This window comes from Corvus hawaiiensis, chromosome Z, assembly GCF_020740725.1.
Source record: "Corvus hawaiiensis isolate bCorHaw1 chromosome Z, bCorHaw1.pri.cur, whole genome shotgun sequence".
NCBI lineage: Eukaryota > Metazoa > Chordata > Aves > Passeriformes > Corvidae > Corvus > Corvus hawaiiensis.
In genome coordinates this window covers 16,729,541-16,750,772 of record NC_063255.1, presented here as the reverse complement: position 1 = coordinate 16,750,772, position 21,232 = coordinate 16,729,541, and the positions used below count along the sequence as shown (strand labels likewise).

General features: G+C 43.7%; 2 protein-coding genes across 7 annotated transcripts in view; one reads left to right on the top strand and one right to left on the bottom strand.

Annotated features, from left to right (window-relative positions):
• Positions 1-2,496, top strand: part of UBAP1 (ubiquitin associated protein 1) — a 33,854-nt gene extending 31,358 nt beyond the window's left edge. For all 3 annotated transcript variants that reach the window (XM_048291398.1, XM_048291396.1, XM_048291397.1), the window contains exon 8: positions 339-2,496. In XM_048291398.1, the coding sequence (XP_048147355.1) occupies positions 339-479 (141 nt within the window). In that variant the 3' untranslated portion in view covers positions 480-2,496. The remainder of the gene's footprint in view (positions 1-338) is intronic.
• Positions 2,497-3,586: 1,090 nt separating this feature from the next.
• The window catches only part of KIF24 (kinesin family member 24), a 29,411-nt gene continuing 11,765 nt past the window's right edge, over positions 3,587-21,232 (bottom strand). For 3 of the 4 annotated variants that reach the window (XM_048291392.1, XM_048291394.1, XM_048291393.1), the window contains 9 exons: positions 20,838-21,053; positions 19,609-19,696; positions 17,471-17,592; positions 15,824-15,929; positions 13,949-14,020; positions 13,193-13,302; positions 9,889-12,273; positions 8,885-8,978; positions 3,587-6,673 (listed from right to left, as the gene is read on the bottom strand). In XM_048291392.1, coding sequence (XP_048147349.1) covers positions 6,533-6,673; positions 8,885-8,978; positions 9,889-12,273; positions 13,193-13,302; positions 13,949-14,020; positions 15,824-15,929; positions 17,471-17,592; positions 19,609-19,696; positions 20,838-21,053 — 3,334 coding nt within the window. In that variant the 3' untranslated portion in view covers positions 3,587-6,532. The remainder of the gene's footprint in view (positions 6,674-8,884; positions 8,979-9,888; positions 12,274-13,192; positions 13,303-13,948; positions 14,021-15,823; positions 15,930-17,470; positions 17,593-19,608; positions 19,697-20,837; positions 21,054-21,232) is intronic. The other variant, XM_048291395.1, reaches the window with a different exon arrangement.

Sequence of the window (21,232 nt, the reverse complement as noted above, 5' to 3'; positions counted from 1 at the left end):
TTTGAGAGCCACATTGGGCCAGGCTGATAAATATCCTTCTGTGTGAAAGATACCCCCCCAGACTGGGCTTTGATGCCCTGGTTGAAATGTTTTTGAAATGAAGGATGGCAAACAGAGGGGACTGAAGGTGAGGCCCTGTGGGCTGCTGTGCCCAGAGTTCTGGTGGCTCTGGTGCGAGCAGACTTTCTCCCAACAGAGCTGGAACGGGCTTTGCTTGGGGAGGAGAAATCCACAACCATGGCACGTTCAGGTGCTGAAGACAGGCTCTGTGCTAAACCTTCACCAAGCACTGGTCCATCCACTTTTCTCTTGCAAATAACAGGCTGTCTGTCTTTCAGATCACAGAACTTCTCCAACTAATGAGTCAATTTAAAGAAATGGGCTTTGAACTAAAAGACATTAAGGAGGTCTTATTATTACATAACAATGACCAACACAACGCTTTGGAAGATCTAATGGCCCGTGCAGGAGCCAGCTGAAGATACATTCCCGGATTCTTGGCGTGCAACGGAGCAGGACCAGCCCCGCCACCTTCACATCCAGTGTGACTTGCTCTCAGCGGGAAGGAGTCCAGCTTTTTGCATACAAGGGAGAGAGACTGAGCAAGCCCGCCCACATGCATCACTCCAGCATTTCTCTTTCCACTGAGGGTCAACTTTCATTCTTAAATTAAATTTTAAAGTGTCCTTTCCTAAGTTTCCTTTTTCCAGCTTGGCCATGGAGAGTTGAGACTGCCCAGCCTCTACTGGAATTGTACATAGGTAGAGATGGAATGGTTCCCCCCTCATTGTTGCACTGGAGTTGGACAGAAGAATATTAAGTTGGTTCTGAAACGAGGATGCTTTGGTTCTTTGAAGCTGCTTTCATGGTGTCTTGTCTGCTTGTACTGAATTACTTGACTGTGTCACAGTCCAGATTACCTGGTTAAATTTGACCTTTAGTGCAATGGAGCTTTATTTTTTGGTTGAAAGTTAGTCTGTAACTTAGTAAAACACTGGTTCAGAAACTGTCACTATGCATAAAGAGAGAATCTTGTTTTGTCCTCTTGGTTTTTGTTTTTTACCCATGCATCCAACACTTCTGCCAGACACGAGTGTCCAATACTGAGTGGTGTGTAAGCTCGCTTGAAGCAGGTAAGCTGTGAACTCAACCTGGATCTACAACTTGTGTTTGTTCTTGAACCTGAAGGCAGAGAGCTGGGGCTTAGTATTCTTAATCCCCCAGGCTTGTAGGATATTTAAGACAATGCCCTGCTAGAATGTCAGTTATCTTTTTGTTCTAAATAGTACACAGTGTGATGCAGGAGGTTTCTTTCAAGCACTTTCTTTAAAACAAATATACTCACTGCATTAGTTCCATTTTTCACACTGCTATAGAATTACATAATAATAACATCTAGTACTACAAATCAGGTTTGGAGTTGTTTTTGATAGTTCAAAGTATTACATTATACATTGATCAAGTTCTAAATACATGAAATATCAACAGTCTGGAGGAATCTCTAATTTGCTAAATATTTTGATTCTGCAGAAGAACAACTAATAAAACCCTCAGATATAACTCCCAGTGTCATGGTTCCCATCTCTCATGCTCTTTGGCTTCAGCAGACAAGGAACTGGCTGGATCCTGCCTGCCCAGGTGCCGCCAGCTCCTGTGGGCACATGTGAACACTGTTGAGCAGAACAACCAGAGGTCTCTGGGCTGCAGCTGCAGTAGTGGAAGGTGCTGCGCTTGTCTGCAGCTTACTTTTGTTCTGTGGCAGAACCCCAGCCTAGGGATCTGAACTCACATTAGAGCCCGGAGCTGCAGTGTTGAACTTCTGGAGGGGAAAAGAGCTCAGCTAATTGCATCAGAGTAGGTTTTTCAGTAGGAGGTTTCAGCTCATCAGGACTCTGACGGAGATGGCATTTGTCTCCACTGTGTTGTTAACTTTCTATGACCAAAACATGTAATTTGGGCCCAGTGTGCACTCCTGGAATTCTTTTTGGGGTACCCAACTGTGTTAATTACGTGTCTTTACTTAAAATGATGCAGGGGAGGAATCTGCTGGCAAGTATCTAGGAGAGGTGGAGATGATGAGGAGGAGCAGGGCAGGTTGCCTTGCACCTACTCCATGGTGTTGAACTTCACCAGTTTCTACTGGTGGAGCTGAATTAAAGCTTGTTTAAGAAGGACATTCAGCAGCTGATGGGGCAGCAGTTGCTGCCTGTGAGTGCAGGTGCTGCCCAGCTTTTCTTCCTTCCCCAGTGAGAAATGTGACATGAAGTGAGGAAATGGGGTTCCTGATTAATTGGAAAACCTTGAAAACAAAATTCAAACTGCTTTACCATCACTGCTGTGAGCATTCAGTTGTGTGTTTTGTTCTGGTTTTCTCAGAATTGCTACCCCAGTGAGTCCCTGTCTGGTACCAGACAGTCCTGAACGGGCAAGAAGTCTTTGCCAGCAAAGAAACAACTATTTAGACTGAACCTCTGAATAAAATATTCTCTGATTGTATTAGTGTGTGTTGTTTTTTCACAGTTCCCCTGCAAGGTCTGGCTCTTAACCCCATAGAATAACCACTCTGCTTTTGGAACTCTTGTGAGGGTGAGAGTAGGGAGGTAAAGATGGGAAGTGGCACCTGGAAGTTGCATGGTCTTATACCAGGGAGCCCTGCCCACCATGTTCACCCGGGTCTCCCCTGGTGCCACTGCTCTTGGTTTGGCAGTGACATTTCTGGAGTTAAATCCCTGGGTGGCTGAAGGGATGAAGTGTATTCCTGGGGTGGCATGTCAGAGAAGACCACAGAGTGAGGGGACTAGGGGGGTGGCTCAGAGGTGGAATTGTGGAATTGGTGTGTAACAAGAGACACAATGTGAAGAGAGTTCAGTGTTCAGGGTGCTGTGCAGCCTTTGTTAATCTGGTACTGTTCTGTCCAGGCACAGTTCATTGGGGGGGTGAGGCGGTCCTGCTGCTGGCTTGAGCCTTGAGCAAGGCTGCTCTGCTGCTGGCTGGTGACAGGACTGGCTGCACCATTGGTCACACTTGTGACATTGGAAATTTTCCTTAGGCTCTCAGGTCCCATTGATTTTTGTCCCTGCTGTACCTTTGTCAGAGCTTCTGTCTGAGGTCTGTGTGCCTGGGTGGCAATGCTGGTGAGAAGTGTCGAGGTAGAGCCTAAACTGGCGGTTGTGCTTTCAGCCAAAGCATCTCTGAGCTGCCTCTCTCCTCCTGGTTCTGGATAGCAGCAACCTGGAAATGGCTCTGGTGCTGCAGAGCCATCCCTCACCCCCACGGCAGCCGAGGGCTCTCGATCCTGCAGTCGGCCACTGGGAGTGGCAGCTGCCCCCGTGCTCCAGGGCTTTTCTTGCCCGGTCTCGTGGCTCCTGTCCCAGATCTGCTGGAGCACAGAGCCCGTGTCAAGAGCTTTCTGTGGCTGCTCTCCAGGCCAGGGAGGGTCGTTCTGGCCCTGGCTCCAGGCTTCTGAAACACTCCAACAGGCCCTGTGAGAAGGGGAGCTCGTACTGATTTCAAGCCCCACTTAATCTTTTGCAGTCAATCAAATGGGCATTTTGATCATGGTCACCTAAAATGATTTTTACCAGAGTTCTGTAGTAAATAGATTTTATTTTTAATTGTGTTAACTATTGAAATAAAGTATCAAGCCTCTACTATTAAGTATTAATAGTCATTGTTGCATCCAAATACAAAAGTGAATCCATTTTAGTTCTGTGTTTATTTGATTGTACATGGCCAAGCTCTCTAAATCTCTTAGATTGCTTTTATGACACTTTCACACATATTCTTCAAGTTGAAATGAAAGCCTTTGTAGCAGTTGTTCCTACCAAACAGTAGGGAGGGGATGACACTTAAAATGTTCATTTAGCACATTTTCACAGAGGAATTAAATCAGCAACTAGGTAATAACCCTCAAAGGGGAGAGAAAAATATTACTATTTCTGACAACAGCTTGATAGTTTCTGTTGCATGTGAGGAACCCATTGTTGGTATCTTCATGGAGTGCAGCACTTCAAGCATGTCCATGTTATTGCCAAGGATGGGCTGGTTTTCACAGCCAGGTGCCTTATTTTTTTTATTTTAGTCAAGTCTCACCTTCAGTGGAGAAAATAAAATTTGGAGAACAGACATAATAAAATGTTACATTTAAGATGGTATAGTCATGTGGATTGGCTGGGTAACCTGTTTAAAAAAAAAAGATTGTATCAGACCTCGGAAAACTGCGTGGTGTTGTTTTGATTATTTGTTGTTTCTCTCTGTCCCTGGCTGTTCCTCAAGGGAGCAAACAGTTCCTGCTCTGGGAATTGGTGCTGGGGCTCAGATCTACCAGACAGACTTGCTTTTTTCACAATAGATCAGATGGGATTCACAGGTGGGTAAAATCTGGCAGCTGACTTAACTCACATCTCCTCTGCTCACAGAAATTTTTGGTCACTCATCTGTCTTGTCACAACTGCCCCTGCAGATGTTAGGACATGGCACTGTGGGTTGTGCAAATGATTCTTGTGTGTTGCTTAGGAATGTTCAGCTTGTGTAAGACACTCGAAATGCCTGTGAACATACTTGGCTGAGCTGCTTTTTAAAAACCTGAAAGTGCAATCAACCAATACTCATCTCCCAAATGTCAGAATATGTGGAGGGAAAATTTTCCTCCCTCACACTGTTTCTGACTGGGCATCACATTTTCCTGTGACCTGTGCACACATCCTACAGTCTGACCTTTTCCTTGGTTCCAAACAGACTTGCAAAACTCCTCAACTGCTTCCTGACAGCAGTGTTTGCTGCATGCTTGCTGAGAACATGCTGGGGAAACTAAGTCCTACATCCAATCTATGCTATCAGAAGGGACAAGGACTACCCAGCTGCCTTGTATTCCCCTCACCTTAGTCATGGGAAAGCTCTCCCTGGCCCCAGCAAGTGGAGGGGGTTGCTGGCTTTAAACACTTGCTCTTCCCTCCGTGGTTTTAGCAGACTGCTGATACCCCCACTGCTTTACAGCTCTCCAGTGGCTATCGGACACCACTGCTCTGTGCCATGCAGAAATATCAAGAGTCTGCTCCTGGATGCCTCATTTCTCTGGGTGAGTGAGGGAGGCTTCTGAACAGTGGCTGTGAGACCCAGGTTCAGGTGTGACATGCTGCTTGCTGCCTGTAATCAGGACACAGGAACTGTTTTGAGAGCCATAACATTAGACCCCAGAGGAACTCCACAGAGAAATCCAGTCTTGGTTGCAAGACGGAAACTAAACAGAGCTAAAATCAGCCCAACACTCAGGGCAGTGATGTGGGATTTGCTTCTGTTCCCCAGGCCTATTCTGGGTGACATTCCTGGGAGTATTTGCACCAAATATGCATCCCAGAGTGTCACTGTGATTACTGTCCTGCTGCTCAGCCCAGCCTGGGCTCCTCAAGGAGGCTGTGCAGGCAGGCAGCAAAACCCACAGCTGGTCAGACAGCAGTGTTCCATTACCCTTGGCATTTCTGGCTACTGAGCAGGCTTTGAATGAGCTACCACGGGCATTACTGAGGAGATGTGGATGAATGTGCTGTGACAGCCCTAATTTTGGAGTGGGAGCGTTCACACAGCACATTGTCAGCGAGCATGTCTCAAGGTTACTTGTGCCTTCAGCAAGTGGACTGGCTTTGTGGTTCAGATGCAATGCATGCAGCACCAGGGCTTCTGCAGGGCTAAAGCTGATGGCTCCATAGCTCTTCATTCAAATACCAGTTTCACATAACAGTGCTATCAGCAGCTTCTGGATGCCAGTGCCTCCAAACAGACCCCCTTTTCATGTGAGAAATCCGTTCAGCTCCACACAGTGCGGGCATCAGAAGTGGTGTGCAGTAGGTGCAGCTGCTAGTCTCTTCCTCATGGGCAGCAGCATGAAACCCACATGCTTATTAACACACCAGATCAATCTTTGGTACAAAATTCCTGCTAAACCACTCCTTACCCATAACTTAGAGCCACCTCCTTCAGGTCTGGAGGGTTGATCCCAAGCACTAATTCAACAATAGGCTACCTTCTGAAATTGACAGCATTTCATGCCCTGCCTTGACTTCCAGTTACTTAAGGTCCAGTCATGTTAGTGTAACAACCCTTGGCTCCTCTCTCTTTCCTGGCTTCTGTTTGCAAACACTCTTCTGGGTAGCTTTTAAGCATTTCTGTTCAGACCTGTATCTGGCTTCAAAGTTGTTTCCCTTACTTGGCAACACAGAATTGCCTCTAACATGTGAGAAGCTGCTATGATACATGAACACGATTTGCCTGCTGCTTGGTGAGATCTTTAAAAGCTGCTGAATTGTTACTGTTCAGAATGTGGTTTACTGGTATTAATGAAACACAAAGCTTATGGTGCCAATTAGTCATTCTTATTTACTCAGAATTCTCTCCATCCTTATATAAAATGCACACTAATCACAAACATCAAACCAAAAGCTATCCCCTACCACCCACACTCGGCAGCACCAAGTGTAGCAAAGTGCTGGCTGGTGTTTTCCATAGCTGCTCCAGTGCATGTGGAAGCAAAGAAGGTCTAAACAGGTGGAGGTGTTTGCAGTGATGTGTCAGTGCCAGGGGAGGCTAAACAGAGCTGAAGCTGGGCTCGCATCGTTTGGACACACTTTGACTTCAGCACCAAGATTTCATCCAGCATGGTCATGAAATTCTGAAAATCCTGGTGAGGAAGGCACAAGGAAAGCTTAGGGAACAGTATCAGCAGGTTGGAGAAAATCAGCATATTTTTTACACTGCAGCAGAACATAAAAGCATTTTGCAGTCTAGTAGATTAAATCAGCATTTCCTTGTTAAAGTCACAGCCCTCACAGACAAAGGTCAGTGCCTCTAAATACCAAAGTTCATTGACTCTGGTAGTTTTATCTGTGAGTGAAATTACAGCTCATATAGTGGTTTAAAAATAAAAATATATAAAGCAGCTGTTGTCACTCTTCTACACTGGTTAGCTTTTCAAAGGTTTGGTACAGGGACTGGTCACCCAGCTTTACCATGTACTGAACTCTGTTCCTGACACCTCTTGTGTTGGATTTATCAATTATGAAAATAAATAGTGAGTTGGGCCACTATGGATCAGAAATAATAGCCCAATCTTGAGAGATGCAGAGATTTATTTCCCATCAGGTCATGGGGCCATGGCTGCAGGTGCCATGAGTAATACCAGCACTATGCCCAGCCTCAGCCCAGGGGCGATCTACCTTCCATAGTCACATGGATAAAAAACAGTATGGAACTGTGATTAAAAGTGGTATGGAGTTTTAATCCATTTTTAAGTAGGGTTTGTATTAATAAGGGAACACTTGGACGTGCTCTGCTCTCCAACTGAGAGCAGTTTGGTGCCTTTGTTCACAGGTCTGTGCCTGAGAAGCTGGGAGGTGTCAGCATCCCCGGGACTGGGGAATTCAGCTGCTGTGCATGAAAATCAATCATGCAAAAGCTTATTTGGCAGTGCTCCAGCTGTATCTCCTGCACTGTATCTCTGTCCTGTGGGGAAATCAGGACAGTGATGAAGACTAGCCCAGCTGCTGTGGCATATTTTTCTTAAGCACTTTTAGTATTGCTTTGTTTAGTGTGTGGCTGGTCTTGGCAGGAGTTTCTCCTGCGGCCAAAATTTCATGGCTGGAGAAGTTGAAACCATCTGAAAATGGAAGGAGAGAAGCTGATGCATGAAGCCCAAGCACATTTCATAACCCAAAAAGGTCATGCTGTGAAATAAAACTACAGGGTATGTTATTCACACACTGCTGGGAGGCCTGGCAAGCTTGTCAGAATTCTGCTGGCCAGAAAATAACTGCTTGCTGCAGGAGGCAAATAAATGGGGGAGGGAGAACTGGTGTCCAGTGACCAACAGACTTATGAGGAACAATCTCAAAAGACTAAAAAAAAAATTAAGAAGATTTTCATCTTGTCTGATTTTCATCTTCTTTGATAGCTTTGTTTCACTGCATTGTCTGCCACAAAACTAATACAGTTTATGTCTCCTGTGCTGCTTTGTGAACTGTAATATGTGCAGCTTGAAATCCCAGTGAGTAAGCCACATGGTGGCCCCACTCCAAAGTCCCTGAGGAAAGTGTCCCTGTACTTCAGACCTGAACTGCGATAGAAATTGAAATGGTTTGATAATGCAATGCAGTAATGAAGCTTGGCTTTACTGAGAAGGTGAGGGAACTGGGAAGGCAGGAGTTCTCACTGGAAAATGTTCGTAGTCTGGATTTTCACACAGCTGTGACATGCATCTGTTGGGATGCAGGAGAAACAGAGAACTGGGATTGCCTGGCTAGCAGTGGGGCCATGGAGGTGTCAGTTTTTAGGTCTAGGGTACACCACTGTCACCTGAGGCAAAGACAAGCCAAGAAACACTTGAGTCACCAAAGCCAAGAGCGTGTGGGGCACAAGCCACAGTGGTCAGAGCACTGGAGTGAGCGGGGCCAGGGTTGTTGGCACACCTGCAGTGTGGTAGGCAAAGAGGCTCCCAGAAGGAAGAGCCAAATGCCACCAGTGTCCTGCTCTAGGGGTGTGCTCGTTCTGTGGTATTGCCTTACTTGTCCCAGCCTGCAAGAACTAAAACATCAGAGGGACAGACAGCCTGTCTAGTACAGTCTGCCCCGTGATGTGAGATAAGTGAACGTTCTCTTATCAGAGACAAGGGCTTCAGGGCTGGCCTGTTTGTCTCCTGCTCCCCAAGGACATGTCAGGGTGGAGACTGGCAAAAACATAACAGGCACTGAAATTGAGAGGCCTCTCCCAGGACTCAGACAGGCCTTGGAGAACAAGAAGTTGAACTGACAAGAAACACCACATCACCAATTCAAGTCAATAATCTCTAAGATTAATTTATGCAGGTTCAACCAAAACCACCATCTGAAACACTTACCATTGCTGACATCTGATTTATCAAGCACTCCTCCTTGAAGCACAAGCAAGCCATTTCATTCAGCTGCTGCCGATGGGCACGAATTACAGCCTGCCTGGTTAACAAAAAACACACACTGGTTACACAGCCTGTAACATAATCGCTGCTTATAATCACAGCTGGCCTCAATAAACCTTCAAGAAAGAGGAATACCCCAGAGGAAGCCTTGCTGTCCTGTGTCCCTGGCACTCAGGAAAGGTACACTCCTTGAAGTGCAGTGGACTGCACGGGTTTGGGGTTCAGAATGACCTGGGTGACTGAGAGCTGCTCACAAAGGAGTGACCACAGCCCTTTGTTAGCACAGGCAGCACACAACTGCTTTTCACTGTAGGAGAATCAAGGAGCACAACAATCGTCTAACTAATTGCTGAAACGGCTTACAACCGTGAGTCTGTAAGTAATTTCAGTGAGAAACAGGCTGAGCAGGAATGCAGTGCTGCCGCTGATTCCTCTGAGCAGGTTTCACTGATCAACAATGTATTTTCAGTCAAGTGAATGCAGTTCAGTCCCCTGGGAGCTGACAGTGGCAGCTCAGATTACTCAGAAGCTTTATACCTACATCTTCAGTGACTGCCCAGCTGCTCTAGGAGCTTTTTTTTCATTGATGGACCTATGACCTGACTCTTGATGGGAGGTTTTGATATATTTTAGGTGCTTTACAGCTTATAGGAAGCCAATTAATTACTGAGAACTGCAGTTTGTATTATAATATTTATTCCCCTAGTATTATTCTAGAAGCTCTGATAGAATAATTGGCTTCCTGTGAGATTTTAAAATATCACTAAACAAGCAACCATATATTTATAATTACTATAAATTATGATTAATCTTCTAAAATAATTTTTAATAGAATTATTAACCATTGGTTTTTGAAGTACATATTTGTTTGACATACAAATAAAGGTAAATGTATCACATCTCCAGAATTTCTAAGCTTCTCTACAAACTTCATGAGCAAGACTTACTGTGCCTTTTCTAGGGCTTCCCTCTGCCATTTCCCCATCTCTAACACAGCACTTGGAGAGCTGCTGCTGGACATGTGTGAGGGGCTCTTTGCATTTGCTATTGGCTCATTATCTTTGGTTGCAAATCCTGCATCTGCAGCAAAAGTCTCTTGTGTAAAAATACTCTGGATTAACTTGGTTTTTAGCAATCCTGTTTCCTCATTGCCAAATGATGACTTGGCAGGGTCTTCAGAATAGCTGAGGTCCTCATTCCTCAATCCTGGCTTGGGCTGCAGCAGCAGGCTGCTCTCCTGAGAGGGGGACTGGGCTGCATAGCTCTTTTCAGGTATTTCCGAATTTGTTTCCTCAGCCATGCGCTCAGGACCCGGCCCTTGACTTGAGTTAGACTTTCCTGAATTACCAGCATTGTTATGCTGATTAACTTCAGCACCACACCATCTGCCACCTGCGCGTTCTTTGCAGGGGGAGTCACTGCAAAGTCCCCCGCCCTCTCTCTCTGCCCCGGGGCCTGCAGATCCAGCTGCGGATGTTTCTGTCGGGTCATGTCCAACAAACAAACTGCGCCGGACTCCCTGCTTGGATGAATCCGATCCCAGGCGGCAGCAGCACGGCTTCACACGGCCGCAGGTGGGTGGGAGCCACTTGTGCCCGGCTTGAGAGGAGCCCAGCAGGGCGCAGTGCCTTCCCCCGTGGCGGGTCTGCTCCGCCAGCTCCAGCATGCTGTCGGTCAGAGCTCTGCTCCTGGTGCACTGCCAGCCCTCGTCCTCAAACCTGCTCTGGGTGTCACTGTCTGGCACCTGCTTCTCGCAGGGGGGCTTCTCTTGGTTGGAAGACACTTTCTCTGTTTCAGTTCTGTCCTCACCATCAAGAAGGGACACCCTGAGAGGGGCCATGAGCTCGGAAGGGAATTCTGAGGAACAACTGGAAGATACACAGTGGCTAACTCCATTTTTTCGAGCTTTCCATTTTACACCTCCTGCAAGACCAGGCTGCTTATCCAAAGTGGATTCTTCCTTCTCCTCGTGCTGGAGATCAATCTCTTTGCATTCTGGAGTTTCTGATTTCAATACAAGAGATACATATGGGTTTGAAGCATCCTTTTCAGGAGTTAAGGTGGCTTCATTGGAGTAAACAAGACGTCTGTGTTTGGACTTGTACTCTTTGTGATCAGCTAGGAAATCTTTGCCATTTCTCCAGCTGCAAGCAGGTTCTTCCTGCAGGCAGTAAGGTTTTTCTGCAGTATTGCTTGGAGAGGATTCAACAGCTAAGTCATAGCTCCAGTCTGCAGTAATATTGCTGCAGCCTGCATTTTTAATGGATTCCTCTGCCTCTGGGCTGCCCTCACTACAATCCCAGCTGTCATCTAGTTCATGATCTTGCATGGGTATTGCATATTTTAAAAATAAATCCTGTCGCTTTTGGCCTTTTTGCTCTTCTTCGGTTCCTTGTTCTCTTTCATGAAGGAAAAATGAATATTGACTGCATTTGTTGGTGTTTCTTCTTTTCACGCTCTTTTGAGTACAGACAGGTGAGAAAGAATCTTCACTGAAATCACTGTCATCCAGATCTTCCAGCTGCATCCCCTCTTTGCTCTGCACTTCAATTGGAGTAAGGCTCAGCTCCTGCTTCACTTGAATCTCCTCAGGCTGGTACTGCACTAAAAACCTCTCAAGGGGTTGACAGTTCAATTTTTGCTGTAGAATAGGGGGCTGCTGAAACTGCTGGTGATAAAGACGTAAATGCTCTTCCCTTTCCTTCTGAAATGGAGGCAGATGTGACCAGAGTTCAACAGACTGTTTAGCAAAAGTATTTCCCCATTCCTGTCTGCTGTCGGAGGGCAGATTTTCATCTTCAAAGAAATTATCATCTCTAGGAACAAGCTGTTTCTGAACAGGTTGCACTGTCTGGACTTTTAGGCACTGGACAAGTGTTCTGTTTTGCAAATTCTTGTCTTGCTGGCCACTCTCTTTTGTTTCTGCTGTGGTAATGAAATCCTTCACTGATGGGCTCTTTTCAGAGTGGGGGGATAGATCATCATTTTTCTTCTTCAGGGGCTGTGTTATCCGTAGAACTCCCTTAACGGGGGTGGTGTGGTGGAAGCAGGGAGAGCTGGTATTTCCTTTGTGGGCATGTCCTTTGCCCATTCCCTTGGGGGTAGAGGTAAGAGGGACACCGGGTGGCTGGAGTGCTGCTGCACGATATGCCTTTGGTTTTGTAGCACCTGAGGGATGCTGTAGGCCTAGCTTCACTTTCTTCGGAGAGCTCTTTTCTCCAGGTGGCAAACAGAGAGTGCTTTGGACACGTTTTGGAGATACATTTCCAGCTCTGCGACGCCTGCTTGTGACAGGGATAGAACATTTAATCCCTTTCTTCAGCTCTTTGACCCTGTAAAAAAGAGGCTGGACTTAGAAGATGTCATGCTTTCAGATAAATAACAGCATCTTCAGAAAAAATCAATGCTTTCACATACTAAGACTTAATATTGAATTTGACATCATGGTTTGTTTTCTGTTAGTGATCTTCACAGGTATCCTTCTGCCAAAATGCCTGGACTTCTAGAAAAATCTATAGCAGTCTTTTTAAGTGCTTCCTTGAGCAGTCCGTAACAGGCCAAGTGAGTGGAAATGGCCTCAGTTTCAGTGCAAGGGGGTGGCATTTCCACACATTATAATGCAGCAGAACAAGCTGGTACTCTCCACAGCACATCACAGAGTCCCACAAGGCACAAAGTAGGAGTTTTGGAGTAGTTGCAGTGGGGTTCCTTAGCTCAGGTCATGTGCACAGGGCTGCACTGCTCCTGGATCAGACTCACAGTGCAACTATGAAGAGCTGATTAACTGGTATCACCCTTTCCCCTACCACCCTGACCTTCAGCTGTTCCCTTTGCTCTTCTTGCCCCTTAAGTTATTTCTTATCCTTCTAACACCAGTATTGCATAGCCTGTAATTTACCTCCTGCTCTGTAGGAGGGAGGGTGAAGGACTTGCACACATTCTAAGTAATATCACAATACAAAACTAAACCAAAACTTTTGATTGCTAAGGTCAGTAATCCTGCAGTTACAGGGCACACAGTGATATTTTCACCACTGAAAGCAATCACCAGAAAGTACTCACAAGACCCAAAAAATTTTAAGACAAAATATAGGAGTTGGAGTGGGTAACGTTTTTATTTGCATTATGAAGATTCTGTTTCTTGCCTAAAATGACATTTTCAATACAACCAGAATAAGATGTTACAGCAAACAGCACATTACTTTTTACTTTGTGTTTTTCACCCGGGCAGGACTGAGTTTCACCACCTACCTGTCAGCATATCGCAGAGTGTTCAGGGTGTGCTCTGTAGCTATGTGGCTCGGTGATACATTGGCTATCATACATGTCTTGGAATTGCCAATGAAAGAGTCCTTTAGCACCTAGGGTTCAAAAGAAAAAAAAAAAAAGGGTTCTTAGCAGTTCATGTCCCTTGCACATCCTGTAAATTAGCAATTATATACGGAAGAAGTTCAACATGAGGTAGTCTTTTTTTAAATTAAATGTAGTTCTCTTGTCTCAGTCTGTCTTGCCTTTATTTGTTTACTGTTTAAAATGAATACAAGTATTAATCAGGGCTCTGAACAAGCCCTTGTTCCAGATGCCTTAAGGGTGCCAATATGGTTTGAGGAATAAAGCAGATGTTACAGCTGGAGTAAAGAAATATTGATGAAACCTCCCAGGACAGTAACTGAACAGAAGATGCAAGACTGGTTTCAGACTGGGTAGAGATGGATGGTAACTCTATATGAGTCTGAAAGGTGGTGTTTGGGGTTTTGTTTGGTTTTAGCTTTTGGGTTTTTTCTTTTTTTCCCATGCCAGTCCCCAGCATTGGCTGGAGGAAATTGGCAGTTAGCTTTAATTCTGTGATTACCTTTAAAATTAAAATTTGCAGAAGCTATGCATTTCCTCCCTTACTCAAGAGAGGAAGCAGTTACTGATCTATGCCATCTATTTATTTATCTATTTTCTTGTTTATTTTTGTCCTCATCAGGGAAACCTCTCCTCTTGCCTTTCTGCTCATTTTACCTGAGTTAATTTGCTTTGCCGGAAAGGAGTATGCGTGTGTTCCTGATCCAATGCCCGAATGCACTCCTTTAGCTACCAAAAGGAAGAAAAAACAGAAGGGAAAAGTCAATGTCATGCACTGGCAAGGAACTGAACTGCATCAAACTAAACCTACTCATGTCCTGTGCCACCTTTGACTCCTGCTATGTGTTGTCCCTTGCAAGGTCAATTTGTGCCCTGCCTGATGGCTCTGTGGGCTACACCAAACCAAGGAGCTGGGTAACCACACACATTTAACACACTCAGAGCACCACAGAGCTGCTGCCTGTACCACGTCTAACTAGTCTGAAGCCAGACTGGGTGTAGCCCAGCTTGCAGGGTAGGTGTACCCAAAGGACAGAGCTTTTTGAGCTACATCTCTTATTTTCTTTCTTCTGGAGATAACAGATTACAGTATTGTCATGGTGATACTGCCATCAAGCATTTACAGCCCTTCTACATTCTACAAACTCCCACTTAAAATTACACTTATTTCCACTTTTACAGCATTTTATTAAAAACTGCACCTGTAACAAGTCAGAGATCAAACTATTATAATTTTTTGTCTGCCTCTCATAGTTGCAATGTCTGAAGATCTTGAAAACAACATGAATATTCAAACCAGCAGCAGACTTCAAATCTCATGGGTTTAAAGGCATGAAGAGAGTGTTATGATCATTGAGGCCAGAGCTAGGTTCTACAGGCTGCAGGTTATGAAGAATTAGTCAAAGATGCCTTTTATAGTTGATTCAGTCACTACTTGTAGACTGCCTAGGTATTTTCTTAGTTTCACACAATACCAAAAATGTACAGACTCTGATTTTAAAGTTTCTTTTAAAAGAGTTTCATGGGCTTACACTCAGGATTCTCAGGAAACACAGAATTGTTTAGGCTGGAGAAGACCTTTAAGATCAGACTTCTTTCTATTCAGGTCCCAGCTCCCTGTGACACTCAGTTTTTCACCAGCAAGTACTCAAGAAAGCATGAAGTACAGAAACACATTCAATTCACAGGCTACTTCCCAGCACAAATACTAATATTCCAGTGCAGGAAAAACCTCTGTGCAAAAGAACATTTACATTTCCCAAAACAGAGCGAGCCACCTCCTATTTACAGCAGACTAAGAGGTACAGTTGTGTGCACTGACTTCTGCACTGCTGGCTCATACCCAGGAACCTGTATCACCTTCAGCCTTGCTTAGAGAAGCCCCTGGTCACCACTGAGCTTTGCTTGTTTGCATCAAAGGAGGTGCAAAGCCTGCTGCACCATTTACACTTACAGGCACTTCTGCTTTATCTTAGATGGCATTTTTCTGCTCCATTGTCCCTCTTTGTACGACTGTGGGCACTTACAAAGGACAGTTTGCCTTAAGAGCACATTTCTTCTTGTTCCTTCCTCCCCACACATAAATTGCTAGTTTTTATGCTCTTAAGTCCTTTATGCCTGATTTGAAAGAGAAGCCTGAGCTCAAGTGATGAAAATAACTGGCAGGAACAGATGTGCTTTTGTGAAACAAATATGGCAAATTCCAAGCCAGCATTCTTTAGAAGTAGAAGGGACAAAACCTTCTATATAAAATATGAGACACTTATTATACTACACCTAACATTCTCCATGCTATGTTTAGCTGTCTGGCTGTAAGAATGGATTAAAAATACTTAATTTTCATCCCAATATATCTTCTTTCTTAAATTGTTTTTCACTTATAAGACAAATTAAACTGAACACACTTAGTACCTTGGTTATTTTTTCCCCTCCATGGAATACATACATACATTACTCTGTGGTTCATTTTTATCCTAAAACACATGCTAGTAATTAAATACAAAACCTTCCCCAGCCATGATAGTATCTTACTGCCAAAAGACTTTGGTTTATTTCTGCTCCTTCCATTTTTGTTTGTCGATCTGAGTCTCTGGCATCAGCTGCCCTTTCACTGCCAGCCAAGTCAATGAATGATATCCTAGAAAAAAACAAAGTTGGAGTTATCTTAGGGGCTTTTTTTCCCCCTCTTCGTTTTTTCTTCATTAAAACAGCAGGCTGCAACACATGGCATCAGAAGAGTGATTAGAAATGACTACTTTTGAACAACAAGAAGCATCCACTGGAAACATCTGAGACACCAAAATAAGCACAGCATCAGGAACAGTGTCAGAGCATCTTAACATTAAATACTAGGAAGTGTAGTTACATGTGATGACAGTGCTCCACAGTTTAATGGATAAGCTGTATAAAGTGCAACACATTCACCTCTGGAGATAATCACTGTGTTTGTAGTCTCCTAAGTACGCACTTAAAGGAAATTGTGTCTTGATTTCTCCTTCCAGGTAAATCAGACAACTGCCATGTGACATGGGAATTTGGGACAATAGGAACAGAAATTTCCAGTGTTGCGAGTAATACACTGAGCTTTCAGTGATCCCTGTCTGTTTTTTCCACAAAAGCCCATTACTCCCTTTCACATTCCCTAGCTCTGCTGCCAGCTGCTGTACTGACTGGCACTGTATCCTTGTCTTTGTCCTTCCTCTTTTTCTGCAACAGCCCTGACTTCTTTTTTAGGCACATCTTGGCACCCTTTCCTCACTCCAGCTCCACCTCCCTTTCAGACACACAAAACCCCCCCAGTCCAGATGCCACACCCACATAACCTCTACACTTTTATTTCTAAGCCTGCCTGTTCTGTCTTTTCCTCTCTTCACTGTTCGTGGTGCTCCAATTTTGCACTGTGTTCAAAATTAGATCCTGGGAAAGAAGACTGTGGTAGCTAATGGAAGGTTGTGTCAGCAGGATTTTGTGACATTCAGCAGTAACGTAGATACACAGACTTTTTTCTCAGACCTATTTCTTGGGGTTGTTTAGTCTGGAGAAAAGATGACTGAGAAGAGACACAACTAGTTTTTGAATACATAAAGTGGAAGCCACAAGAGTAAGTAAACTGCTCTTTCTGTCTGCTGCAGATAGCATCAGAGTCACACACTCAAATTATCAGGGAGGTTTATGTGAGGTACTCTCATTCTTCTGGCCAAAGGCAAACATCTGTAATGGAATCATCTCCACCTGGGTTAATCATCCCACACTCCCTTTGTAGTCAATTACAGGACAGAAATGCTTTGAGGGGCAAATGCATCTGACCTAATTTAGGTCACTCTGCAGGGATCCCAGAAGTGACGATTTCATTCTCCTGACTTCAAAGGTGATGAGTTCACATGTGGGTACATCCACTGCAGGCATCTGCCTTTAGCCAAATTAAACACTGAAGATGAGGGGATGGATTTGGTTGTCAAACTCCTTCACTGGTAATTTGTACTAACAATTGACAAAGCTCTCACAGATGTGCTTAAAGCATTGTCCTTGGAAACAGAAAAAGGACTGTGGAATTTCTCAAAGTCCATTTTAACCCTATCCTCTAATTTAACTCACACTCATGCACCAACACCTCCTCTTTGTCTCTTGGATGTCCCTGGGCTTGACATCAGCCCTGAGCACTTCTGCTTCTGGTCTTACCTTCCAAATGCCCTGTTGGCTGTGTCTTTAATTTGAATTTGGATGATGGCATGAGATCGAGAGGAATCTGAGTTGACTCCAGTAGCTCCTGTGCTACGTTCTTTTCCACCCTTCAAAATCACCTGCACGATAAGGGGCACAAAATCCAAGCGAATTGTAAATAAAAACACAATCTCTCAGAAAGAGATCTTGTCCTCCTAAGATAAGGAAACATTGTGAGGAAAGGTTCATTACAGCTTTAAAATTTGGTGCAAGGCAGTAAAGGCAGACTGTATTCCTTGCAATATTTCTTTCAGAGCTTTGTATATGGACTTGCTCACAGTGACACTACAGAGCTTACAGAGCACACTGCAAGTAAGAAGCTGTTGCATCACACACTCACTTAGATTTGCAAAATATCCAAATTACAAAATTAAATTATTTCTTACATTGCTGGCATACTTCAGTAATACTGTAGACACAATGTAAGAGACTCATGAGACTGACCATTTGTTGTGATTTTTAAAATTTCATTTTCTGGTGTAGTAGATGAATACAGTTATACAGAAAGTTCACAAAAAATACGAAGTGCCAAAACCTTTCTAAATTTCCATAACTAAAAAAATTATGCCAGAGTAAGGAACAAAGTTAAAAGATTAATTATACTCAATACAACAATAAAAAAAAGAAAACAAGGGAAGAAGCCAAGGCAGAAGAACAAAGACTCTTTCAAGATACAAATCTGCGTAATTCTTTTTTCGAAACTTTGAAGGACTGTTGCAGAAAATCTAGCATTAACTGCAGCAGGGCATTCATAGAACAGTCATTAATTTTGCTTCTGATTGTAAGAACAGATTAAAATATTGCCTAGCAAAATCAATACATTCTCAGCTGATAAATGTCAATTATTCATGCTTTTCAGTGGCCAGTTCTCAACAAGCAACGTAACCAACCACCGCAGCTCCCAAGCTTTGTATCATTGCTAAGTGCAGATATTTTCTGAATCACAGCCAACATCAGCTGAGTAGTGAGTAACTGGGGATGTGTTCAAAGCGCTTTCCATGTAACTGTTAGGGAATACTCAGAAGTTCTGAGTCAAGCCAGTGGCACTTCTGTGTTCACAAGGGCCTGTGAACAATCTAATCTTTATCCCCCATGATATCTGTAAGAATGAAGTAATTTAATAGCTCTTCTGTGTGTGGAATATGATAATACTGAGGAATTCTATATCAACCATATAGCAAATTTGCACTCTAACTTGCAGAAGCATCACCAGCTTGTCCTGAAGCTTGGAGTTAATGGGAAGATGAAGAGCTAAATTAAGTGCAAGATAAGTAGACAACACCATGCCAATTTTAATGAGTCAGTTACAGTATCAGGCACTAGTAATCGACACTTCCTTACCAAAAAAAGGAATTAAACTATGCAAAGTCAGGCTAAATAGAAAGTAGATTTAACCAGCTTACTTATGTAGCAGGACAATACAGAAAACTTGCCAGTGTCCTTTTAGGGTTCAGCCAGGTAGGGAAGGAAAACTGAAGCCTTGCTCATGGTGAATGAGCAAAAAAGATCTTAATTTTACTTGGCTGTTATCATGCACACACATAAGCAGTGTTTTAATCCTAATTCAGACAAATATCTCAATCTTAAGTATTTTCTAATTTTCTAACTTTAAAATTTATATGAATATATAAATATATATAAATATATGTATATATATAAAAAAATATATAAATGTATGTGAATATATAAAAATATATATAAATATATTTGGCACAGAATTGTGCCAAATCCACAGATCTTTCATATATAAAAATCTAAGTTCATAGAACCCCGAGATATCATACTGGGAGAAAATATATCCAGCTTTCAAGGTCCCTTAGTGGGACACTATTTCATTTCTGGAATCTTTCCCTAAGGAATGGCAGCAGAAGTGACAGCTGAGAATCAACTGCTTGCATGCGGCTAACATAAGTAACAGCTTAATGAATAAAGGCACTTTTAATAGTGCCCCTTGGTACTCTGCTGGGGTTGCCAATTTCAGGGCCCTTAACAGGAACATACACTTTTGCCACACACCAGATAATCTCTGTAAGTGACATGCCTTGCAGATCAGCAAATCGGGCTGCAGAAGACAAAGAATGAATCCCCAACATTACCTCCAACAGCTGATCTACAGAATCCACCTGAACCTCTCGCAGTCCAACAATCTGAACAACATGCTTACCATCTTCTCTTGCAAAAAGTCTGAAAAGAGAACAACGCAGAAAGGAGATTTCTGAAATCTCAGAAAGCAGCAATGAAAACACACGTCCACGCCATGACACTAAAAAAGCAAGCAAGGCTACTGACTGGGGAGAGGCCCTGCTGTCATTCATTTATTTTCAGAGCTGAAGAGGTACTTCATTTATAACAAGTACCACTGACATTTCACTGCTAAAGAGACATTACCAGTGCATTTCTGCTTGTTCAAGAATATAGTAAAGCAAGGAAGTGAATTACCACGTTTATATTCTAGAGTTACCGTCTCTCTTTAAACTACATCTCGGGCTCCTCTAAGTCCTCCTGAGACTAAATTTTGCTCTGTTCCTGTTCTCAGGATTTTTGCACAGGATTTTAAAGCAGCTCCTATAGCCTTAGAGCAGTATTTCAGCATCACCTACAGAGGCTTGCTGGGCTGAGTCGCTGGGCTGCCAGGTAAAGGTGCCCAGGGAGAAGGTGAGAAGGCTCTGCAGAGTCAAGCAGGTGGGAGATCAACAGGATCTTCAGAGACTGGACTGGCAAGAGCCAAATCCCCAATGGCACAGCAGAAGGGACAGCCAGAGCTTATGTTTGACCAGGGAAAGGCAGGGACTCCACAATGGTTGTCACAAGACAGGCTGTCCAAAGAAGTTGTGGATGTCCCATCCCTGGAAATGTTCAAGGTCAGGTTGGATGGGGCTCTGAGCAACCTGGTAGTAGAACCTGTCCCTGCCCAGGGAAGCAGGGGTGGAACAAGAAGATCGTTAAGGTTCCTTCAACCCAAACTGTTCTGTGATTCTAAGATAGGAACTTCTGGCCACAAGAAGCTTGTTTGTCTACCTATGAATGTTCAGCTATTATCTTATTACAGTATAAGCAAGAGTCTGAGCTTGTATCTCAAATGTAAGTCCTTAATTTTTCCCCAAACAATAAACCAGAAGTCCCTATCAATGTCACAGTATTTACTGTCAGATCCTGCATTCCTCCCTAAGTAGCTCCTAGGAACAACCCTAATTAAATACGTAACGTTTACTATAAATGCTTACATGTTCAATGTAATTGCATGAAAACAGTAACTGATTTCCAAATGGTAACCAACTGATTCACAACCATAGGCTTATAGTAAAACATGTTTTTATTTAAATACCTTTTCCTTCCATTTAGCAGGTCATAAAGCTGTCCACAGTAGATCTCATAAAAACTGATCAGAACAGTAAGATCTTTCCTGGATGGTGATGCTTCCAGGTGCTTAAAGATGTCATTGGCAGCCAGAGCATAGAGTCCTGGGTTCCGGTGATTCCCTATCATGGTGTAAGTCTTGCCAGCACCAGTCTGCCCATATGCAAAGCAAGTTGCATTGCCTCTGTAAAGACAATGTATGTGTTTAGTATCACATGTGATTCATTCATATCTATTAAATAATATTCTGCAATGCTGGTATCTATCTATAGTGGCCCCTTAGCAATGAGGTTTGGGTTGCTATCCTCTATGGGAAACTGCAGAAGACTTAACAATGATTTCCAAGTAGACCCTATGGAGATC